Below are 25,689 nucleotides of genomic sequence, written 5' to 3' on the forward strand. Positions count from 1 at the left end.
GAAAGCCATCTATCAGGTAAAGAGTGAATATCAGATAAACAATTAATATCCAATATATATAGGGAACTCACACAACTCAACAGCAAGAAGACAAGCAACCCCAGTTTAAAATTTGGCAAATGACCCAAAGTGGTATTATTCCAAAGAAGACATACCAATGGCCAACAGTAAATGAAAAGGAGTTCAATATCACTCATCATGCAGAAAATACAGATCAAAATCCCAATGTGATATCATTTCAACATCTGCTGGGAAGCATATTATCAAGAAGGCAAGAGAAACAACTGTGGCGAGGATGTGGAGAAAGGGGACACTTATACACGGTGGGAATGCAAACTGGTGTGGCCAGTCTGGAAAACAATAAGGAGGTTCCTCAGAAAAAGAAAACTAGAACTACCCTCCCACCCAGCAATCTCACGTCTGGGTACATAACCAAAGGAAGCAAAATCAGTACTTCGAAGAGATATCTGTGCTCCCATGTTCACGGCAGCATTAATCACAATAGCCAAGACATGAAAACAACCAAAGTGTCCACCAACAGGTGAATAAAGAAGACGCGGCGCGCCCGCACCCACGTACACAATGGAGTATTATTCAGCGATGAGAAAGGAGTCTTGCCATTTGAAACAGTATGAGTAAATCAGGAAGACATTAGGCTAGGTGAAATACATGAAACACAGAAAGAAAAAGAAATGCATTATCTTGTATGTAGAATCTAAAAAAAAAAAAAAATCAAATGCACGGAAGCAGAGAGCACAACTGTGGTTAGGAGCCCTCGGGAGGTGGGAGGATATGAGGTGTTGGTTATAGGGCGCATGGTTGCAGTTACGAACGATCACGAAGTCTAGAGATCTCACACAGAGCATGAGGATTATAGTTTATCATACTGTACTCAATACTGGAAATTGGCTAAGAGAATACATCTTGGGCACTCACGTCATACACACACCCAGTGGTAACTGTGGGAAGAGAAGGTCTGTGAAGTAGCTTGACTGTAGTAATCATTTCGCTGTGTGTATTTTGTATCAAATCATCAAGTGGCACGCCTTAAATATACACAATTTTTATTAAACACACACACACACACACACACACACACACACACACACACACACACGGAGTCCCTGAGATGTTTAAAAGTGTAAGTCATAACGATGCATCAGTAGGCTCTCCTCCCTCCCTCTCTGCCCGTCCCGAGGAAGCCACCTCCCTGCCCCACCCCTTCTTTCCCCTTAAGCACAGGGCTGAGCTGCTTACACAGGGAGCCCTGCCTGGCACCCCTTGATTCCCCGACACCGCCAGCCCCTCACTACCCTGCTGCACATATAACCCAGAGGGAAGGCAAAGTCCCCGCCTCCCCCCCCTTCTATCAGCAGACCATCTGCGCATGCGTCATAGGAGGCCATCAAATCAATGGACATCTGGGTTCCAACGTGTTGTTTCTTAACAGCAAGGGGTTCTGGGCCAGTGCCTGAGAGCAGTGGCCAGAAAGTGCCAGAGAGCCACTTTTTTTTTTTTTAAAGCTTTTTTTCTTTTTTTTTTTTTTTAAAGCTTTTGACTTGAAAATAGTGTGACAGCATAACTGATCGAAACATTAAGATATTTTCTCTTCCTCCCCTATCGGACCAATAGTCAGGCTCATCTTAGTATTTTCCTGCCTAAGGGATTTTCACAGAAGCTGCGTAAGGTGAACAGCATTTCCAGGTAGGGGAGGAAGGTGCTGAGCGAGTGTGAAGCCTCCAAGAATGTGAGGGATAAGAAATAGAGATTCTCCCAGACAGAGGTCAGCAGCGGTGGTGATAAGGCTTCAGAGATGATGGCTACTCGAAGCATGTATGGACCAGTTGAGACTCCTAACCTAACCGTTTCTGGGAGCCTCCTGCAGTTTCCAGGTAGAGGAGCAGGAGCTCCTGACTTGAAGGGGTCATGAGGCCGGTGAGAAGATGGGTGTCCCAACAGTAACTCTGTGGGTAAATAACTAGTGACCTCAAACTCGACCTGATCCTTGGGTGGGTATATAATGCCACAGGGCCTTTGCACGGTCTTGGAGAGTGGAAGGTCTGATAAATACCGAGTCTTAATCCCCTACCAGTTTGGTGAAATGGGAGCAGAGGGTGACTTAGGTGGACCAGAAGAAAATGTAATAATGCATTTGGGTTTGTACAACTGAATGGAGATTTGAACCTTCCATACTCTACTTAAGATTGTAGACACTGACAAAAGGAATGGATATATTTTATTTTTTGCTCCCTCTTATCAAACCTACACCCTGCCCCACTCCCCCAAACTCCATCCCTTTTTACTCCCTTCTGGTATCATATGCCAAGTTCTAGTTAAAGTGTATATAAAGGGAAAAAAGAAAAAGAGAGAGAGAATGAAGTCAGAATATAGGAGGTATGTGGAATATTCTGGAAAGGTTTTTATCTATTTATGAGAAATGGAATGAAATGAAGGTTCTCCCCAAAACAGAACGTTAGTTACCTCAAAGCTGCTGGAGAATAAAGATCAGAAACAATAAACAAAGTATCTGGCACAGCCTTTCCCGTCAGGAGGTTCTAACTCTACTGATTTTTACCTGAGAGGCACTGCTGAGAAGAAACTCGTCTATTAAGTGGCTTATGAGGACAGTTACCCAGATAGAGAGGCTTCAGTTGCTGTGACAAAATCATTTCATTCAGTTTTTTCTGCAGAATGAAATATTCTTCAGATAACTTTGATATCTAAAAAGAAGGTCATGTGTCAGATTAAATCAAGGAAAAGAATTCACAGGGCTCCACAGGTACCCTGGGGGCTGGGTAATGCCTGACTGACAGTCCCCCAGACTCTTCTCCAGAACCCACCCTGACCATAGTCTGAAAACCCAAGGTCTGGAAAAGTCCTCGCCTGGCCAAGCCTCCTCCCGCTTCGTGGCGCGTCTCACATTTTCCATTTAAAGCTGCCAAACGTGTCATGCTACTCGAAGCGTTCCATTCTGATCAGCTCCTCCCGCCTGGTCCTGAGACCAGGCTCCTGTCCCTGTCCCTCCGCAGCAATTTTGCTTGTAGAAACCCTCTTTTGCCTTGGAGTGTGTTAACCCCGTCTTTTCCTCTCCAGTGTTCTCAGTCTGACTTCAGGCCACTCTCCTGCCACCTGACCCCTCTGCCTCTGTCTGGTCTGCCCCCGGGCTCTGTTACACAGCGGTGCTGCTGGGCCGCAAGTGGGGCTCCTGCTTTTTTGCCTCTAGCTTCGTCCCCGTGGAGCACTGAAGCTACCCCTGGGGCATTATTAGCCAGAGCCAGGGAGACAGCTTGGAAATTCTACATCTCCTCCGCATCCCTGACACACAGTAGGTCAGGATTTGAATCTCCAATCTGGTGTTTAGGGGGAGAAAACATACGCACCAAGGAAATGTGTATTAAACTCTCTATTTTCATGTACTTAAAAAAAAAAAAAAATAGAACAGGAGGGCGCTGGCAGAGCTGTAGGAACAGCCAGACATTGGGAGATGTTTGGGCCACACCTCTAACATGAAAGGGGTCCAGGAGCAGCCATGGTGTTTTGGTATGGGCTCACTGTCAGGACAAAATGCAGAGTTCAGGGTCCATGAGTATTAGGCAGTCCCTCTTTGATCTAACTCATGATGAGATCCATCCCTCCATCCCTCTAATCCTCCATCCCTCCCTTCCTTTTTAAAAGTATGTTCCATGCCCAGCATGGACCCTCATGCAGGGCTCGATCTCACAATGCTGAGATCAAGAGTTGGATGCGTAACTGAGCCACCCAGGTGTCCCTAATGATATTTCTGCCATGATTTTATATGCTATTGACTATTCTGGCAGTGCATATTAACTTATAATGTGCATTTTAGAGGTCATCTAGTTAAAATCCTTCACTTTACATAAGAAAAAATAAAGCTGCCCACGCACAAAGTGCTTTATGAACACCTAGGCAGAAAGCAAGATCTGGAATCGGCTTTTCCAGAAGCTGCTCTCTGTGGTCTCCCTCCAGAGCACTGATTATTAACGTTCCATACACAACCCATGAGAAGCCCTGAAGCCATCTGCCTCCTTCTAGAAACAGCTGAAACATGCCTACTCATGGCACAGATATTCTCCAACAGGGAATCTTTCTTTGTGGGTTTTCTCTATGGCCTCATTGTCATGGTGTAACACGTAGAGTTTCATCTTCATTGCTCATATGTCTGAGTATGGCTATGCCTAATTTTGAAACCTAGTGAGGTCTACTCAAAATTTGGGACAGAAAAAGCATAGACTTCAGAGGATTTGTAAAACTTTTTTTTCTTTGGCTCTAATGAAAGATCTCAGATATGGAAATTTGCATTTTCAAATGCCAACATTTTAGTTAGCTGGTCTCTTTACTATACAAGATTTCTGTCATATTTTACATTATTTCTTATGACACATTTCTTATGACACAGCCATAAAAATTATGGCTATTTGAATAGCAAAACCCTTGAGGCATTACAAAAGAGGTTTGCAGTTTCATAAAAACAGACGAAATAGAATATCAGTTACTCATGAGCTGTAGGTTTACTTCAGTTACTGTGTGGTTCCCCAAGATTTCTCCTAGTAAATCTATTTACATACCTGTTTTGAAAAGATGGCCAAATCACATGCTTCTTTCTCTAAAACTGCTTTCGGGTCTTTGTCATTCTTTGTCCTGAAATTACAGGATTCCTCATGTTTTGTGGGACAGGAATACAGATCGTGAGTATTTCTTGCTACTTCGGTCGGTGTCGCAACAATCTTTTGATTTTTAAGAGAAGACGTCCTGTCCTTCCTTACTTGCTGCCTTCTCTTGTAGCCCCGGAATTTGCTCTGAATGAACACGGCTGCTCTATCTTCTTCCTGCACTTGGACTGTTGCTTCGGACTGTCTCTCTTGGGCCATCCCCGGTCTCAGATGGCTCCATGTTGGTGCTTTCTGGGTGACCACTGATGTCTTCTTTTCCTTTTCCTTGCTATCTGTGTTTCGGTGGACTGACTTTTGGCTAAGACTAGGTTCCAACGTTTTTTTAAAAGAAGGCTGCTTTGTCTCATTTTCCACTGACCAAAGTCGTGGGGAACTTGGCTTTTCTGACAGGGCCTTCCTTTCTAGATATATTGCTTTGGATTCTTCAAAATTCCTTTCCTCCACATACCTCTGGTAGTAATTCTGGATCACAGAGTCCTCCTTCTCCACTCTCCTTATCTTACTGTTCTCTTCCAGGTCTCTCATGCACTTCTTTTTGGGGTGTCCTTCTGTCCAAGGGTCTCCGACCGGCTGTGGTTCTCGCTTAGCCTCTTCCCCAAACATGTTATTCATTTTGTTCTCAGTTTGATATTTTCTGTTGTTATTTTCAATGGCCCGAGTGCCTTCCTCTTCAGCTTTGAAAGTAGAAGTCTTCACTACAGGTGTACTTCCTTTATGGTTTGGAGCTGGAATGATTATTTCATTAGTAGAGACTGCATTTTCTGTCTGTTTCTTCACAGAAGATTCCCTGGGAGAAACAGATTGCATCTGAGTACAAGATACTGAACTGGAAATTATTCACCACTTCCGGCAATAGCTACACACTACCATGGTGTTGGGACTACAGTCCAAGGGGGCAAAACAAGCTCAAAGTAAAAACTTCTCAAGTCACATTAATCAAGTCCTTCCTAAACGTTCTCTCTGGCAGCAGAAGTTGGTGGTCGCTCAGATTAATGATAAAACCAGTTTCAACTTCGGATGAAAAATATCCTAGCATATTTTCACCCGAGGCATCAAAATTCTAGGAATTTAATCACTTCAAGATGTGTCTTTTTCAAAAGGAAGCACCTACAGGGAGGAGAAGTTGTGGAAAATGTGCCTAAACTTGAAACTAGCAAGCTGGGTGTGTTCACTAGGCTAACGTGCTGTATAAGCGTGAAGTCTGCTGATCACAGGAAGTATCGTACAAAATTAAGGGAAGCAATGTTCCCGCTACAGTTCATGATCATGTAATATGCTGACCAAAAGTGCACAGCTGTTACTTTACCAATATTCTTCCAAAATGATTTTCCCTTACCTTGAAGATAACATCTTCTCTACAGCCTTTTTTTTTTTTTTAAAGCCACATTTTTTTTTTCTTTCTTTTCTTTTGGTGAGGACAAAACCCTCACAAGAGCAATATGGCCATAAAAAGTGTGCTAAGGTACAGTGAAAAAGTCATAACCTGACATGCTACTTGGGGGAGTTTTGCCAAAAACTTTTCAATTTTAGCTCAGGAAAGCCATGGAAGAGTTTTGGTCTTTTGCAGTCTGTTTGAACATAAGGACCTGTCTTAAACCTGAACTTGGAAAAAGTTACTGGAACTCAAACTTCCTGATCCCATTGGCTACTTCCTAGGCCTATGATAGCATCTTTAGGTTTATGTGGGAGGCACAGTAGAGTCTCTATTACTCTGCCAGGAACAGAGAACTAGGTGGGGTACCAAGAACCCATCATTTCAATGAGTGGCTACACTAGTATTTTGAATACTATGAATACTTTGAATACTATGCTAGTATTTTGAATACTTTCAAAATACCCCCAGAGAATGCTTATATTAGTCAGAATACAAGTAATGAGAAAAAGATAAGCAAACTATATCACAAAGCTATAGTAATCAAAACAATGTGGTACTGGCCTAAAAGCAGACTCATAGACCAATGGAACAGAATAGAGAGCCCAAAGTAAACATGTGTAAGCATTTATGGTCAATTAATTTATGACAAAGGAGCTAAAAATGTACAATGAAGGTAGAATGGTCTATTCAGTAAATGGTGTTGGGAAATTAGACAGCCACATGCAAAATAATGAAACTGGATTCCTGTCTTACACTACTATAAAAACTAACTCAAAATGGATTAAAGACTTGAACATAAGACCTAAAATCCTATAACTCCTAGAAAAAAATGTAGGCGGTAAGTTCCTTAACTTTGGTCTTGGTAATGGTTTTTTTTTTTTTTTTTTTGATTTGATGCCAAAAACAAAGGTAACAAAATCAAAAAAGAACAAGTGGGACTACATAAAATGAAAAAGCTAAAAACAAAAAACAAAAACCCAAAAACAAACAAACAAAACAAAACAAAAAAAAAAAAGAAAAAGCTTCTGTGCACCACAGGAAACTATCAATAAAATGAAAAGGTGACTTACTGAATGGGAGAAAATATGTGCAACTCATATATCTGATAAAGGGTTAATATCCAAAATATATAAAGAACTCATGCAACTCAACAGCAAAAAAATAACCTGATTTAAAAATGGGTAGAGGATCTGAGCAGATGTTATTCAAAGAAGATATGAAAATGGCCACCAGGTGCATGAAAAGGGGCTCAACATTACTAATAACCCAGAAAAATACAAATCAAAATCTTGATGAGATGTCACCTCATACCTGTGAGAATGGCTATTATCATAAAACACAAAAGAAAACACGTACTGGTGAAAATGTGAAGAAAAGAGAGTGCTTATGCAATGAGAATGCTGCATGTCAGTGGGAATGTACATTGGTGCCATTATAGGAAATAATATGGAGGTTCCTCAAAAAAACTAAATAGCAATACCAGCAATCCGACTTCTGGCACTATATCCAAAGGAAACAATGATCTCAAAGAGATCTCTGCACTTCCATGTTCATTGCAGTATTTCTCACAAAAACCAAGAGCTGGAAATAACCCAAGTGTCCATTAATGGATGAATGGGTAAAGAAGTTACGGTATATGTATACAACGGAGTATTATTCAGCTACGAGAAAGAAGGAAATCCCGTCTTTCTTGATAACATGGATGAAATAAACCAGACAGGGAAGAAAAATACTGCATGGTATTACTTATGTGTGGAATCTGAGAAACAAAAACAAAAAACAAAAAAAGAAACAGAGTTTTGGCTGTGAAAGGGTTAAGTGGAGGAAAAAGGGAGAGTTTGGTAAAAGGATAGAGCCTTCTAGCTATTTGATGAGTAGGAGTAATCACTGTTCAGTAGAACTGAATTTTGCTAAGGGAGTACAACTGAAATGTTCTCACCAAAAAAGCATCAAAGAGAACTATGTAAGGTGATGGATGCAGTAATGAATTAAATGGGGGAAATCCTGCCACAGTGTATATGTATATGAAATCATCATGATGCACACTTTAAATATAATTTTATATGTAAATAATTTATAATTTTATGTGTAAATCATAAATTTTCTATGTAAATACCTCAGTGGAGTGGAAATTTTTAAAAAGATGAACTAGTTCTTGGGATCTAGTGTACAGCGTGGTGGCTCTTGATGATCCTGTATAATGGACTTGAAAGTTGCTAAGGGAGGTGTTCTTACCACACACAGTTGTAACTACCGAGGTGAGGGAAATGTTAACTAACTTCACTGTGGTAATTATTTTACAGTATATACATGCATCAAATCATCATGTTGTACACCTTAAACTGACCCAATGTTACATGCCAATTCAATCCCAGTAAATTCGGAAAAAAAAAAAAAAAAAGACAAGGGGCCTGGGATTGGGGCTGGAATGACCTCTGTCTCTTATAGAGAGATACAACATAGGCATCTTTCGATCAATTCAAGTTTTATCAATGAGGCAAAATCTACATATTTATATCCCTTCGCCTTAATCCCCACCGAGACCCTCCACGACCCTACTGTACCCTTTGCATATCTTTACAGTAGAGTTAACTCGTGTTTCTAGAATCATGCACTTATTGGTTATATTTCTTTTCCATGACTCTGTGAGCAACTTTTAGGACCAGGGTTTTGTCTTAATTATCTATGTGTCCCCACAGCTTAGCATAAAGCCTTCTGTATGAATGAATTTGGGTGGATCTACTAATACGCACGTAGAAATATGATATGGAGGTTCAAGAGAAGAAAGAGCCCAGGGCCATGTTTTGAAGATTGGATTACGGTTTAGGAATTAATGGCATATTGGATATTTGGGCCATGGGAATGAATGAGAGAGCCCAGAGATGAGGATATTTAGATGGGAAGGAGGATTTAAACATGGGGAGAAGAGGAGGAATGAGCAACGGATACTTAGAATTAGGAGCAGAAATGTAGAGAGAAGTCTGGCAGAAGCCTAGGAAGAGAAAAGCTGGGGAAGGAAAGGGCGATCATCAGGGAGAAATGCCAGTGAACTTCCCAATAGGATGAAGAACACAAGAGCGGCCACTGGGTGTTCACTGACATTTTTTTTTTTTTAAGATTTTATTTATTTATTTGACAGAGAGAAATCACAAGTAGATGGAGAGGCAGGCAGAGAGAGAGAGAGAGAGAGAGAGAGGGAAGCAGGCTCCCTGCCGAGCAGAGAGCCCGATGTGGGACTCAATCCCAGGACCCTGAGATCATGACCTGAGCCGAAGGCAGCGGCTTAACCCACTGAGCCACCCAGGCGCCCCGTGTTCACTGACATTTAATGGTTCAGTATTCGGACCTGATTAGGTGCAAGAAAGACTGTGAACTTTATATTGACTTCACAGATTTGGAAAAAATGTAGAATGTCAAAATGGCATAAGAATGAACATCATTATACCTTTTATTTTCAAAGCTTTTCTTGTAGTCAAATTCCTCACCATAGGTTTGAATGGTTGTTACTGCTGTGTTTTTCATGTTAACATTTTCTTTTCTTTGTTTCCTGACTAGATGTCCTCTTGCAGCTGAAACACATAAGGTGGGGAGCAGTGCTGATTAGAATAAAGACAAAGACACATTACTTAAGTAATAGAAACACTTTTTTTTTTTGACCATCTATGTCAAAGAGGAAAATTAAAGACTCCAAATAGAACATGTTCATTGAAAATACTGTTCATTAAAAAGTATTGTTCATTAACTAGATTCTTCTAGATGATAAGCTATAGTAAGAAAATAACCAAGGCACCTTTTGTATTAAGGGGAGTCTGGGGATGAAACTGAAATGAAAGAGATTGGATAAGCTGATGAGAAAGACAAAATGTATTCATTTGCTTAAAATCTGCTGATAACTACTTTGGCTATTTATGGGAGAAAGTCCCTATCTAAGTGTGATGTTTTGGACTTTTGGGGCAATTATCCTTGGAGCCAGATACATTTCAGAATTCAGATTTAAACTTTTTTATTTTATAAAGGTAATTCAAAGCAAATAATATACATTCTGTAATGTTCCCCATGCCAGTGAAGCATTCCATAATTAAAACCATGATTATTTCTCCGGGAAAACTGTATTTTACCATGGGCGATGAATAAAGGGCTATAAATATTAGGTCACATTTCACTGCTAGATGAGGTATGATAAACCTTTTCTTTAGTGTTTTACAAGTTTTGGAATTGAGGATAAAGAATTTGACTCCAAATTATAGGGATTTGCATTTTGATGTTTCAGTGAGAAGTTAAGGGCTTTAAAATCCCCAAAGACATGAACCATTATGAACGGACAGACCTGCGACTAGAACATGAATCTTTCAAATGTTAGTCAACGATTCTGCCCGACATGTCTGTATTCTCCAGAAGGCAGGCTGCAAATCCATGGTGGATTAGAGAATTGATTTAGTGGGCCAAACCTCATGTCTAAAAATGAAGTGAAATAAACCAGAATAGAAAACATCAGAGTGCCTCGCTTGTAGTAGGAGTGTGTATCAGGCTGCAGAATAAAATACGGTTTTTACTATGGAAAAACCGTATTTTTTTTTTTAATTTTTACTATGGAAGTCCAATATTTACTGTATTAAACCATGCCAGGCTCTATGGTTAGTTTCTCCTAGGAAAAATGGAAAGTGAAATCTAAAGCCCACTGAAACATTTTAATAAAAACATGTGAAGTAAGATTATAAATATTATTTCCCTAGAGTTAACAGAAAGAAATGGATGACCTTTAACAAAATGAGATTTAATCAAGTGGTCAAAAATTAGGGCAAGTGTAACCTTTGGAATAAAGTAGGAAAAATATTATTGTCCAAGGGATGTAATAATATGATTCCTGTAATTTGTAATTAATTCGATCACTTGTTGTATCTTGCACAATAGGTCAACTGTGTTTCACTGATGCCTGACAGAAAATTGAAAAATTGAATTATTTTATCTAAAACAAAGCCTTCAAATATTAAAAGTGCCCATCATGAAAACAATCTGATTTAGATGTGGCACAGAGAAAATATCAACATGACAGAGTCTGGAATGAAACACAAAAGCTACATAAAAATGGAGGTTTGTATATATGATTAGATTTTATGTCCATCCCCAAATGTAACATTACGTTTTATTACATCGGGAGACCACCTAAGTGATTACCTGACTGTATTACTATAGCACTCTCTTTCCTTTTCTCCTGTATTTTTTGGTATCTTCTTGAATCCAAGAATCCTCTGACACAGGCTTGAATCAAAATAAGCTTGTCAATGGCTTCCTTTCGCATTAAATTTAACTGTTCCACATGGTAATATTTCAGGAATACCTTAGAAGAATTAAAATAAAATACAAATAAAATCAATGACACTCAAATGTGAACATGTCATGTGCTACGCTTTGCAGAACAGACTGTATTCTGACTCTTTTTAGATTTTGGACATCACTGCCTTTCGCTTCTTTGGCCTGGATTTTGCTATAACATTATGGATTTCTATTCTTGAAGGAAATCTCTGTTGGAGAAGGAATACTGTCTAGCAATCGTACGGTTATTTGCAACAGGTTTTGTGGAATGGGCAAGTAAGCATGGAGGGTGTTCAGCTCTTTGACTGAAGTTTTAGCATCATATATTTGGAGCAAAGCTAATTTTTGCGTTTCTTAAAAACTGTATTTCCCAAAGTTAAAAAATCTTACAAACCTAGTTGCAAGATAGAGGACACTTACAGGTATAGTGATTCATCCTTCAAACCTTTATTGAGACCTGCTGTTATGTACTCATCTACTGGGGATACAGAGGTGAATAAGGCAGGGGTGCGGTCCCTCGGGGGCTCACAAGGGGAATAAGGCAGATCGATGGCCCCAGACGCAATTAACAACATTCTCACCAGACCAGTGGCCACCATCGAGAAAGGAGGGCTGATTTTTTCAATCACTGTATAACCAAAATGAATCAGAGAAATACAGGAGCCAGAGGCCTGGAATGGTTCTCATTTAAGCGTTTTCTTCCTCCTCCAGGAAATATGAATATTTTTTTTCTTTTAATATATTTACTAATAAAAGTCATCTAAAAGAGAGTCGATGGAACACACTAAGAGAGTTACTTCAATTCAAAAGTAAGAGCTGAGTCATGAGAACTGGAAACACGGGAAGCTAGTTCCATTACTTGAAACCTTGGCATCACAGGCAAACAGTCTAGCATTATAGGTTCTGATGGAATCCAGTTTTAATTTCTATGGGACTCTACGTGTTAATATATTTAGTCCATTCTACTGTTGACAATTGATTTAAAATTCAATCTGTTTAAAAAGGTCATCCTTTTATTTCTTCATTTATTTTGCACGGCATTAGAAATGTTTCTGTATTGAATACTTTTATCCGTCTTAATGAGTTGGAAAAGGTGAAGTGGAAAAAAACCAAATAGCTTTAAAATGCTACTTAAATACCAAGCAGAACTGGAACTGCAAAGGGCCTTTTTACAAGTTAGAACTCCGTTGGAAGTCAGGCATGTGTTTCAGACCATAAATCGTGAGATTTCAGCCTGATGAAATTCATCATTGTGATCATCTCAAAGAAAATGGTGTAAATAGGGGTGCCTGGGTGGCTCAGGGGGTTAAAGCCTCTGCCTTTGGCTCAGGTCATGATCCCAGCGTCCTAGGATCGAGCCCCGCATCAGGCTCTCTGCTCCGTGGGGAGCCTGCTTCCTCCTCTCTCTCTGCCTACTTGTGATCTCTGTCAAATAAAAAAATAAAATCTTAAAAAAAAAAAAGAAAGAAAATGGTGTAAATAAAATACACATCTTTTTGGTGCTCAGCATCTCTCCTTACTCATTACTGAAGGAAAAATGGATTACTGAATACGTAGGGCATTCAGCCAAAGAGAAATATTTTTTAAATACCTTAAATTGTTACGGGAGTGACTTCTTACGTGAATATTGTGAAAATTCTCTCTGGCTTCTTCCACCCCAAGATAACAACTCATGTGGAAGTATGTTTCACTCTCTGTAGGTCTGTGGTAGGGCTGACCCTGGTTATTCTAGAGCGCTCAGTCTCTCAGTACTTCCTCTCTTAAGACTGGCTCTTTTCTCCACTGGCCCCCAGTGATACATTTAGTATAGCCCTGAGACCTGCTACCATCTTTCTTTGCTTACCTCCCCATTTTATCATGCTGGAGGGTATCTGAAAAGCCATCCTTTGCCCAAGACGCGACCTGTCTTACTTCCATATTCAAAATTTATTATTATTTTTTTACTTCATTCTTGAAGGGATTAAGTATATTAAGATCTCTCAGGTCTCAAGTTCAATACATAAACACACCGATCTCCAAATACATATGGCAAGTTTACTAACAATGGTGAATAGTTTGCTCCAGATAAATTTCAAGTTTACAGCAGATGCAGATTTGAGAATTAGGAAGAAAAAAATTAGATAATTGTAATTCAGATCATTATGATTCTCTGCAGAATATATTCTGTATATTATATGATATTAATATATATTAATGTATTCTGAATATTTACTGACTATATTTGGTGGTAATACAATAAAATGTGTCAGTATGTTTTTAGTACTATCTGAAATGAAGAATTTTTTTTGATTTTTTTTTTTTTTTGATAAATTTTCAAGAGAAAATTTTCTTGGATTTCTTAAAAGAAACTTTTATAACAACAAAGTATTTCATTTTGCTGAAGAAAACCTTTATAGATTTATAAATTCTATCTATACTCCCTATTTTAAGCTAGAGATTTGGTAACACAAAAAAGCCATAAGATTTTCGAGCACTGTATAATGTTAGAATGCTCAGTAAAGCCAGCACAATCGTTAATTGTTTTTTTCTTAAAAATTACATGAAAACATTACTTTTGTTTTTCCAAGAGCCCAATTATCCAGACCAGCTTTTTCCAAAATGGCGGCGCAGGAGTCGGGACTCACTGGGGGCTCTTCGTTCCATTTGTAGCAGAGAACATGGTACCTTCAAGTGGAAGAAAGGGCTGGTTAGCATTTCACAAGGTTTCCACACCTCAGTAGCCTGGTGGACACTCGACAACTCTGTGCAGGGAAGGAAGAGACTCCCATACTTAATGCAGGGGATCCTGCTGGCATTCTCAGAACTTGCAAGTAGACTGACAAAAATTCGGACCAGTCTGTTTGTGTACATTTGAGGACTGTTTTCTCAGTTTAGCGATTATGTTTCAACACTTACCACTGAAATCCCCCTACAAAACCCCCATCACTAAAAAAAAAAAAAAAAAAAAAATTAGTTGAGTATTTTTTAAAAGATTTTTTATGGAGTCTTCTGGGTTTCCCACATATAGTATCATATCATCTGCAAAGAGTGATAATTTGACTCCTACACTGTTGGTGGGAATGCAAGCTGGTGCAACCGCTCTGGAAAACAGCATGGAGGTTCCTCAAAATGTTGAAAATAGAACTGCCCTATGGACCAGCAATTGCACTACTGGGTATTTACCCTAAAGATACAAACGTAGTGATCCGAAGGGGCACGTGCACCCAAATGTTTATAGCAGCAATGTTGAAAATAGAACTGCCCTATGACCCAGCAATTGCACTACTGGGTATTTACCCTAAAGATACAAACAATGTTGAAAATAGAACTGCAATAGATACAATTGCACTACTGAGTATTTACCCTAAAGATACAAACAATGTTGAAAATAGAACTGTAATAGATAAGCAATGTTGAAAATAGAACTGCCCTATGACCTAGCAATTGCACTAATGTTGAAAATAGAACTGCCCTGTGACCCAGCAATTGCACTACTGGGTATTTACCCGAAGGGCATGTGCACCCGAATGTTTATAGCAGCAATGTCCACAATAGCCAAACTATGGAAAGAAACTAGATGCCCATCAACAGATGAATGGATCAAGAAGATGTGGTATATATACACAATGGAATACTATGCAGCCATCAAAAGAAATGAAATCTTGCCATTTGTGACAACATGGATGGAACTAGAGCGTATCATGCTTAGCGAAATAAGTCAAGCGGAGAAAGACAACTATCATATGATCTCCCTGATATGAGGAAGTGGTGATGCAACATGGGGGCTTAAGTGGGTAGGAGAAGAATAAATGAAACAAGATGGGATTGGGAGGGAGACAAACCATAAGTGACTCTCAATCTCACAAAACAAACTGAGGGTTGCTGGGGGGTGGGGAGAAGGGGGGTGGGGTTATGGACATTGGGGAGGGTATGTGCTTTGGTGAGTGCTGTGAAGTGTGTAAATCTGGCGATTCACAGACCTGTACCCCTGGGGATAAAAATATATGTTTATAAAAAATAAAAAATTAAAAAAAAGATTTTTTTATCATTTATTTGACAGAGAGAGAGAAAGAGAGCGAGCACAAGCAGGGGGAGTGGCAGGCAGAAGGAGAGGGAGAAGCAGACTCCCTGCTGAGCAGGGAGCCTGATGTAGGACTCCATCCTGGGACTCTGAGACAATGACCTGGGCTGAAAGCAGACCCCTAACTGACTGAGCCGCCAAACCTAGTTGAGTATTTATAGAAAAGCAAACTTTTCCTGGGTACAAAAAGCAGAAGGATGGCAGTGGCAAGAAGCAGAGGGAAAGATTTTATTTTTTATTTTTTATTTTTTTACCTTCACAAAAATGTTGGAAGCTGATCTTAAAATTGGACGAAGGGCTTAATTCTCTGCAAACCTCCCGTCACTGTCTATATGCCTTTGATCACTGTATTTCCTTGAGTTACACTATGTCTCTCCCTGGACATTTTCTCTATTGGTTTAATACATATAGTTGAGGAAAGAAAGCAAGTAAAGACTTAATGTTAGAGAGAACTGAAATAGGCCCCAAGGTTTTCAAACCGACCAGGTGAATGAAAGGAAGAAAATCTGGTTTACCCTGGTCAACAATCTTGTGCAAAAAAAGGCCGCTTTCTACAGTTTTTAACACTCCCTTATTTTTATTTAATTTCTTGGTGCAAGATTAACCTGCCAGTCCAGAGGAGACAAAGCATTGAGTTTTGGTAGGTTCTGAATTTCAAAAGAGAGGTCATGGTGTGTGGAAGACTGGGGTAGCATGGTCAGGAGAGTTGAGTTCTGATATTGACTAATTATGTGTGTAAATTGAGACACACAAGGGAACCTCTTTATCAATTTCTTCATCTAAACATGAGCCCGTATATAAGACCTCTAAGAAGAACATATTCTAGCTCCACCAAAATGTCATCCTGTTAAATATGTGGATGAACCAGTTTCTGTTAGGCTCTTTGGAGAATTCTAACCTAGAATGGTCTAGAAAGACGTGATGATCATAGTTTTTGCTGCCTGTGTAAATAATCTTGGGGGGGGGTGCCCATTAGTGGGTCCTTATCCTTCAGGTCTGCCAACTTGAGGACTAAATTTACTTGTGGACACCTTATGACTGAGGAGCTACTCTGTCCTCTCAGCCTCCCAACCAACTCCTGGATTTGCTTCTTTCCAGATCCAGCCAGGATCTTATGGCTCATCATATGAGCAACCCTTAGTGAGCTCCCTTTTCTATTTGTAGAGTGACAGCTATCCTTTTCTTATGTCTCCTGTTGAGTTGACAGGTGTTCAGAATGATTTGGAAGCTATCTAGCTGAATTCCTGGGACCAGATGAAACTAAGGTCTCCTACTCCTCCGCCATCTTGGACTCCTCTTCTCCCTCTTGGTCTTTTGTTGCATGTGCTCTGCAAACATGCAAACCTGGACCCCCCAGTCATTGTTCTCTGCCTTCCTTCAGGCTTTGGAAACCTGCCAGGGAAAATCACTGTTCATTACCAGTGTTCTCCCCTATAAGCCTGCAGTTTCCTGAGTTAGCCCAACCCACAGAAACACCAGAATCCTGACTGGTGTCCATGACCAAGTTCCTCACTCAATCCTCACAAGTGTTTAATCTCTCCTGCCCTGTTATCCCCTCTCTGCACTGCTCTCAGCAGGTAAATGTGACTGCTAGTTTACCAGAGGCTTCCAGAGCCAAGCTCTACTGATCTCTTCCCCAGCTATAGATATGTTTGTCCACTCTTCCCTTCTTCTTCTTCTTCAGAGGAGATCTCCACCCTCCATCTGCCCATGTTCTAGATGCCACTTCCACCTTCTCTTCTCTTCTGTGTATTTTCAATCCCTTTTCTCTCTCCTGGCTCCTTCCATTTAGTACAAAACAAACCCTCTCCATGTGTCTCACCGGAAAGAATTCTCTGTCTCCTACTAGCTTTAGAGATCAGTTGAAAGATTGCTTAAAGTAACTCTCCATTTCTCCACTTCCCATCACTGCGTAGCTCCTGGAATCTGATTTAGTCACACAGTAAGGAGGGCTCTTACTCCAACACATAAGGCGTTTTAGAGATGAAATCTAAAGGGATGCCTTCCATCCTAATCCTAAGTGTTCTTTCTGTAGATTTGGATATCGTTGACACCTTTCTCTGGCTTGAGTGTCCCCACGACTGTATCCCATGTTATCCCTGGCTTCTTCTCACTGTTGGTCTCTTGCCAGGCGTCACGTTTAGACTTGCTGCACAAATGCTAGTGTTCTCCAATGTCCCGTCTCTTTCTAAGCTCTCCCCACAGGGGGCTCGTCTACAGGCAGAGTTCTGACCATTCTCCAGTGGATGAGTCCTGAATCTTCCTCTTCTGCCTTCTTTTTTTTTTTTTTAATTTTTAAATTTTTAATTTCTTTTCAGTGTAACAGTATTCATTGTTTTTGCACTGCACCCAGTGCTCCATGCAATCCGTGCCCTCCCTAATACCCACCACCTGGTTCCCCCAACCTCCCACCCCCCGCCCCTTCAAAACCCTCAGATTGTTTTTCAGAGTCCATAGTCTCTCATGGTTCACCTCCCCTTCCGATTTCCCTCAACTCCCTTCTCCTCTCCATCTCCCCATGTCCTCCATGCTATTTGTTATACTCCACAAATAAGTGAAACCATATGATAATTGACTCTCTCTGCTTGACTTATTTCACTCAGCATAATCTCTTCCAGTCCCGTCCATGTTGCTACAAAAGTTGGGTATTCATCCTTTCTGATGGAGGCATAATACTCCATAGTGTATATGGACCACACATCTCCTCTTCTGCCTTCTTTACACCAACTTGTAACACATCACCTCTGCCGGCCTGCTCTACACCTCCCTGCTCATCCCATGGACAACTCAGCAAGTCATCACCTTCCCTCTCCTCTGTTACTATCTACCTTTGTGAATGGTATCACCTCCTTTCCAAAGGCAATAAAGCTAGAAATCTGTGTGTCGTCCTACATTCTTGCTTATTCTCCACTCAGTGCATCCAACAAACTTAAAAACTGCTCTGAAATCCATTTCTTTCTGTCTATTCCTACTGCCATTGCTTGAACTTACTCATCATCTCCTCCCCTCCGGCCCTCTGTAATTGCCTTCCAACTGGTCATGTCCACCCTCCCCCAGCTCTGTCTGAACTGTCTTAATAAGATGAAAATCTGATCATGCCCTTTCCTGAATTGAAAGTCTCCAAAAATATCCCTAGTTCTAAGCCGTGATGTCAAAAACAGGTGCCTTCAAAGGCTGGGCACACAACGTATGTAATTTGGAGCACGGCAGAAATGTAGGAAATACAAAGGTCATACCTGCCAAAAAGCAGTCATTTAAAATGAGCTGCCATATACAAAGATGGGCATGAAATCACCCTCCTCCTCCGTATCCCTGACTGCTTTTCCAGTCTCACCTTTGGCTAGTTTCCATGGACAGCTCGAGGTCCAGTCATAAAAGCTATTTAAAATTATGCCAAAAGGCCATGTTTGCTCATGCCTCCTGCCTTTGTACGTGTTGTTCTCTCTGCCTGCATGTCCTTCATCCTCACCACTTGTTCCTTTATGGAAGACTCACGCTTTCGATATTCTAGAAACTCTCCCTAATGTATCTTTTTTGTTAAATTTCATTTTTTTTGTGTGTGTTCCAAGATTCATTGTGTTTATGCACCACACCCAGTGCTCCATGCAATAAGTGGCCTCCATAATACCCACCACCAGGCTCACCCAACCTCCCAACCCCTCCTCCCCTCCAAAATCCTCAATTTGTTTCTCAGAGTCCACAGCTCTCATGGTTTGTCTCCCCCTCCCTCATGTATCTTTGATGAATAGACTAACTGGGTTAACTGGCATTCTCTTTCCCTGGGTAAGACACATCGGCTGGGATCCATGGCACACCTGGAGCTCACGGGTAGCAGCACTCACTTGTGGGCTTGTGTGCTTCCCCTCCTGCTGGGTGAGCTGTGTTTGCTGCCAAACCTGTTTACGCCTGCACTTGAGGTGACATGATTCAAAAACATATTACATAAGGGCACCTGGGTGGCTCAGTGGGTTAAGTGTCTGTCTTTGGCTCAGGTCAGGTCCCAGGGTTCCTGGGATTGATCCTCTCATCAGGCTCCACGCTCTGTGGGAAGCCTGCTTCTCCCTCTCCCACTCCCCCTGCTTGTGTTCCCTCTCTCTCTATGTCTCTCTCTGTCAAATAAATAAGTCAAATCTTTTTTTTTTTTTAAGATTTTTATTTATTTATTTGACAGACAGAGATCCCAAGTAGGCAGAGAGGCAGGCAGAGAGAGAGAGGGAAGCAGGCTCCCCACTGAGCAGAGAGCCTGATGCAGGGCTCGATCCCAGGACCCTGGGATCATGACCTGAGCTGAAGGCAGAGGCTTTAACCCACTGAGCCACCTAGGCACCCAATAAGTAAAATCTTAAAAAGAAAATCCACTATTGTTTCATTCACTTGATAAATATTTATTGCGTACCTGCTATGTGCCAGGGACCCTTCTAAGTGCTGGAGATCCAGCAGTGAACACAACAGATGGGTACCCTTGTCCCTGGAGCTGACATGACATTGTATGGTAATGTACATAATTAGGTCCTTCTTCCCACAACTAGTCTGTGAGTTTCTTAATGTCAGAGGCTCTTTTGTTAATCTTTGGATGAAGATTGGGGTTAATCTTTTTTTTCAAGGGCTAGAACGTCATGGGTGCTCAATTAAATGTCGGCTAAAGGACTAATGACCTGCCTCTGGGACTTGCTGGGTTAATAACCATCCAGACGGACCAGCTGCTATGGAGGAAAGTCCCCACATACCCCAACATACTTTCTTCTTCTTTTCTTTTAATGGGCCAGCTTGATGGTTTCTGTTGTGGGATTCAAGACCACAGCACTGTAGATAAAAAGTAATTTGGGGAGCTTGGGGCTGAGGCAAGAATAATAATGAAAATAGTTATAACTAAAATTTATTAATGACATTTTGTTCTATGAATAAATGCCATATATATTATTTCATTTAGTGCTCATAACCACCTAATGAGCAGATACTGTTACCATCATCTTTATTTGCAGATGAGAAAGATCAAGGCTTGAAGCTTACAGCAGTTACTCAAAGTCACTTTGAACAAGGTCACACAGTTTGATAGTGATAAAATTGGGGTTTGAACTTAGATTTTCTTTCTTTCTCCCCCACCCCCAAACCTGGGTTTTCTGACTTCAAAGCATGTGCACTTCCCTACTTCCCTACACTAGTGCCTTCAATGAGTCTTGGTTGTGTTAAAGTTCCCGAAGCTGAACCACGGGGTGTACATGTCTCATGGAAAAACAGAGTCCACTTCGGGGGCCTCTGAGGATAAGTGTTCATTTGAAACAACTATAGTAAAAACCCTGTGCAAGGTAAGTTCATGTAGTGTATCTTCCCCTATGATTATTTCTTTTTCACAAAACAGAAGAGTTTATCTCTAACAGAAGAGACAAAGCGTCTGATGAACTCTGCATCTCACACGGAGGGTTAGTCAAAGGCTAAGGCAGGACAGAGGAGAATGATTTCATTCTATTTACACCTCCACGGGGCCTCTGAAAATTGTTCTGCCTCCTGAGAGTCTCTGCCAATTTAGATGACAGATTTCAAATTAGTGATGGAGAAAAGGTTTATTAGCCTTTTAGTTCTGGAACTTCCTGTATTCAAAATAGCTATTCTCGTGTTCTTTGTATACTTAGTTTTTTTCCCCCTTCCTCATTTATCATGTAGTAATTTGGTATTCTATATAGCGTGGGACTTTGAAATACATATGAATTTATTCTCACTTCTGCCCTTCTAAATAAGCAACTTTCAACTACAATATCATCAAGAAAATAGGCTCAGTTTCCTTACTGTTCATAGTGTAAAACCATGGAAAGCTGAAACTATAATTAATACGGCATTCAAGGCTCTCTCTATGTGATTTTAACCCGGTCAGTTTTCCCATCTTATCTTCTGCCAATTTTTGTCACTTCACTAATGCCCACTGTGCTAATTCAGACAAATCCAAAACCTTCTAAGCTTTTGACACACCAAACAGTATGCTGAGAAAGATTTTTTCTGTCTTTTCCAGAAACGGCACCTACCATTAGATTCTAGTTTAAACCTTCTTCCCTGATTCTCTTATGGGCCCTCCTGGAGATAATCTTTCTCTCCTCTGATCTCTTGTACTGTGTATATCATTCCCTTGGATCTTGGTACTTATTACCTTCCACTGCTTATTAACTTTCCATGTCTATGACTCTGGCCATCTTAATTGCATGGTTAATTTTTTTTTTTTTTTAAAGATTTTATTTATTTATTTGACAGAGAGAGATTACAAGTAGGCAGAGAGGCAGGCAGAGAGAGAGAGGAGGAAGCAGGCTCCCTGCTGAGCAGAGAGCCCGATGCGGGACTCGATCCCAAGGACCCTGAGATCATGACCTGAGCCGAAGGCAGCGCCTTAACCCACTGAGCCACCCAGGCGCCCCTGGATGGTTAATTCTTGAGGTTCAAGACAGTTTTAAACTATGGTGTCCTCTGCAATGCTTATTACCTTCCACTGCTTATTAACTTTCCATGTCTATGAATCTGGCCATCTTAATTGGATGGTTAATTCTTGAGGTTCAAGACAGTTTTAAACTATGGTGTCCTCTGCAATGCTTAGCGTATTCCCAGCATGGAGCCAGCATGGGTCTTGAACTCACAAACATGAGATCAAGACCTGAGCCAAGAACAAGAGTCAGACACTTAACCAACTGAGCCACCCAGGTGCCTCAGCAGGGTACCTAAAGAAATGGTCATTGAAATGCCATGGTAATTATATTAATATTATATTATTTGTATTAATTTTCAAGCAAGTTAAAGATCAACTCTTCTCCTAAAAAATGAAAAACATGGGACACCTGAGTGGCTCAGGTCATGATGCCAGGGTCCTGGAATCGAGTCCCACATTGGGCTCCTTGCTTGGCGGGGAGCCTGCTTTCCCTCTGCCTTTGCCTGCCACTCTGCCTGCTTGTGTGCTCTCGCTCTCTCTCTCTCTGACAAATAAATAAATAAAGAAATAAAATATTTTAAAAAAAGGAAAACAGGTCATATTTTGATTTTAATTTGGCCTTTGAAATTTCTTTGTATCAAGTACTTTTAGGTTCTCTGTATTTACATACAGGATAAAGAATTTACTGATAGCCAGTAAGAAATTCCAGTATTTTTTATTTCTTAGTTTTGGATATAAAATTGGGTCTGCTCTGTGAGAACGGAATAAGTCAGTGTTTGGATGATTACTGTACTTCTGAACCCTACAGTCTCAGCCTTTAAAGTTTGTCTTAAACGATCACTGAAGATTTGCTGATTACGAGAGTTACCGTATTTGTGTAATTTGGTTCTCCATCATGAAGAAGTGGTAGGGTTTTCCTTACTTTAAGGTGCTCAAAATGAATACCTTTCTTGTATTTTTTTCCCTTAATTATAAATAAAAATGAAATATTTACTTATTTATTTACTAGGTTTAAAAACGTATTTCTTAAAAAACAAGCTAGGTAATAATTACTGAATACCTGAATGCGTTTAAACCTTTCTTTTCTTTTTCTTTTTTAAAAAATAACTTTCTTTTCTTTGTCAGGTTTCTAAAGGGGGGGAGAGGAAGGCAAGAACTACCACAGATTGCTGAGGATGTAATAATTTGCAAAAATAATTAGAATTTTTATTTTATAAGTAAAATGAAATAAATAAAAATAAAATAAAATAAGTAAGTGAGGGTCTTGGTTATCACGAGTGAAAGAGTGCTTGACATAAGCCAAGACGTTGTTTTGTTTTGTTTTGGGGGTGTGGTTAGAAACTGTTTAGTTCTTAATCCTAATTTGTACACTCTGAAAAAGGCCAGAAAATGTTACATATAGGGAATTTCTCAAATGCTAGGTCTCCCCTAAAAATTCTAATACTTTGGAAAATTGAAACTTCAAGTTTAATAGCTAATAGTAATCATACAATTGATAAATATAAAAAACAAGCATTTGAAATATTAAATATATAAAGTACTAAACCTCTATATCATCACAAATGTATTCCTTAATATAGAGCTACCCTATGACCCAGCAAATGCACTACTGGGTATTTACCCTAAAGATACAAATGTAGTGATCTGAAGGGGCACGTGCACCCCAATGTTCATAGCAGCAATGTCCACAGTAGCCAAATGATGGAAAGAACCTAGATGTCCATCAAAGGATGAATGGATAAAGAAGATGTGGTATAGATATATACAATGGAATACTATGCAGCCATCAAAAGAAATGAAATCTTGCCATTTGCGACAATGTGGATGGAACTAGAGGGTATTATGCTTAGCGAAATAAGTCAATCAGAGAAAGACAATTATCATAGGATCTCCCTGATATGAGGAAGTGGAGATGCAACGTGGGAGGTTGGGGGGTAGGAAAAGAATAAATGAAAGAAGATGGGATTGGGAGGGAGACAAACCATAAGTGACTCAATCTCACAAAACAAACTGAGGGTTGCTGGGGGGAGGGGGGTTGGGAGAAGGGGGGTGGGGTTATGGACACTGGGGAAGGTATGTGCTATGGTGAGTGCTGTGAAGTGTGTAAACCTGGCGATTCACAGACCTGTACCCCTGGGGCTAATAATACATTATATGTTCATTAAAAAATAATCAATAAAAATATGTTATATATATCTTAATTCATTTTACATTAATTTCAAATATTAAAAAGGACTGCTTATCCCTAATTGAGTCTTTTTGTTTTCTAAATACTGTTATTTACTGTTGTTTTCTTTTTTTTTTTAAAGGTTTTATTTATTTATTTGAGAGAGGCAGAGAGAGAGAGAATGAGAGAGAGAGCGCATGAGAAGGGAGAAGGTCAGAGGGAGAAGTAGACTCTCTGCTGAGCAGGGAGCCTGACACAGGACTCGATGCTGCGACTCCAGGATCATGACGTGAGCTGAAAGGCCGTTGCTTAACCAACTGATCCACCCAGGTGCCCTTACTGTTGTTTTCTAAATACTGTTACGGAGATCAAGTCTCATTTGATCCTTATCACAATTCCACTGGGCAGTCATGACAGATTTATTAAATAAGAGGAAAAATGAGGTTCAGTACAGGCCAGGGTTTCCCAATCTCAGCACGGGTAACATTTTAGGCTGGAAAATTATTTGCTGTGGGGGCTTTTCCGTGCTATAGTATGCTTAGCAGTATCCTTGGACTCCATGTGCTGGATCCCGACAGCAACCTCCATCCTATCAGCTGTGACAACCAAAAATATCTCCAGATATTAACAAACATTCTTCGAGGGGGAAAAACCTCCCCCTGTTGGGAGTCACTGGTACAGCCCAAGGGTCACCCGGCATGAGCACTGAGATGAGAACCCAGACCCTCTAAGAGCTAGGCACAGAACTCCTTAGGCCTTTCGATCGTCCTGCTCATGGCATGAACCCTATGCAGCCCCATCGGATCTCCCGGCGGACAACAGAAACTTCCAGCCCGTTACCTGCTCTTTCAGTGCAAAATCATCTGCAAAAACAAAATGCCTCCATCCTAGAACAGCTGAGCGATTCTCTTTCCTATTTGTTCCCTGTAATTCTTCTGATGAATTTCTCCATAAACTGTACTTGGAACCTTGAAAAGAAATCCACGTACTGCTTTATGAAGTTGGAGAAAAGTATCCGATGAGAGTAGCCCAGCCTCCGAATTCTTGCTGTTTCCAGAATTCCAGTGTAGCGCAGCTGTAGGAGAACTTTCTCTTTGTCATATTTTCTTGCCTGACGTTCGTTATTGGGTTTGATGCAACGGACAAAGTGAGGTTGGCCCACCACCATTTTGGATAACAAATCCATCAGGGAATACTGTAATATGCAAGAAAAATAAATTTCTCAGTGTAATGTACATAAACTTAGAGGCTCGTAAGTCTATTTATTTATTTTAAAATATTTTATTTATTTGTCAGAGAGAGAGAGACAGAGAGAGAGCACAGGCAGGTAGAGTGGCAGGCAGAGGCAGAGGGAGAAGCAGGCTCCCCGATGAGCAAGGAGCCTGATGTGGGACTCGATCCCAGGACTTCTGGATTATGACTGAGCTGAAGGCAGCCGCCCAACCGACTGAGCCACCCAGATGTCCCAAGTCTTTCTTTTTATTGTAAGAAAAAAACTCCTGAAAACTGAATGTTACAAATGTTCACATTAATTCACAGTCAATGGAGAAAAATCCATATTAATGAAAATTTTATTTATAGCATATTTTTTAGAACACAGATCTACTAAAAAAAATGTGGAGGCATTAACTCAGAACTTAGCTATCAAAAGGTTGCCTGTACATTCTTAAGGCAACT

General features: G+C 40.4%; 1 protein-coding gene across 1 annotated transcript in view; it reads right to left on the bottom strand.

Annotated features, from left to right (window-relative positions):
- Positions 1-25,689, bottom strand: part of MYO3A (myosin IIIA) — a 232,753-nt gene that overhangs the window by 33,860 nt on the left and 173,204 nt on the right. The window contains exons 26-31 of the mRNA XM_004757631.3: positions 25,002-25,207; positions 13,932-14,043; positions 11,242-11,404; positions 9,512-9,635; positions 4,587-5,478; positions 2,576-2,720 (exon numbers count right to left, since the gene is read on the bottom strand). Of these exons, the coding sequence (XP_004757688.1) occupies positions 2,576-2,720; positions 4,587-5,478; positions 9,512-9,635; positions 11,242-11,404; positions 13,932-14,043; positions 25,002-25,207 (1,642 nt within the window). The remainder of the gene's footprint in view (positions 1-2,575; positions 2,721-4,586; positions 5,479-9,511; positions 9,636-11,241; positions 11,405-13,931; positions 14,044-25,001; positions 25,208-25,689) is intronic.

The sequence above is a fragment of the Mustela putorius genome, unplaced genomic scaffold, assembly GCF_011764305.1.
Source record: "Mustela putorius furo isolate JIRA1106 unplaced genomic scaffold, ASM1176430v1.1 tig00000827_pilon_pilon_pilon, whole genome shotgun sequence".
Classification (NCBI taxonomy): domain Eukaryota; kingdom Metazoa; phylum Chordata; class Mammalia; order Carnivora; family Mustelidae; genus Mustela; species Mustela putorius.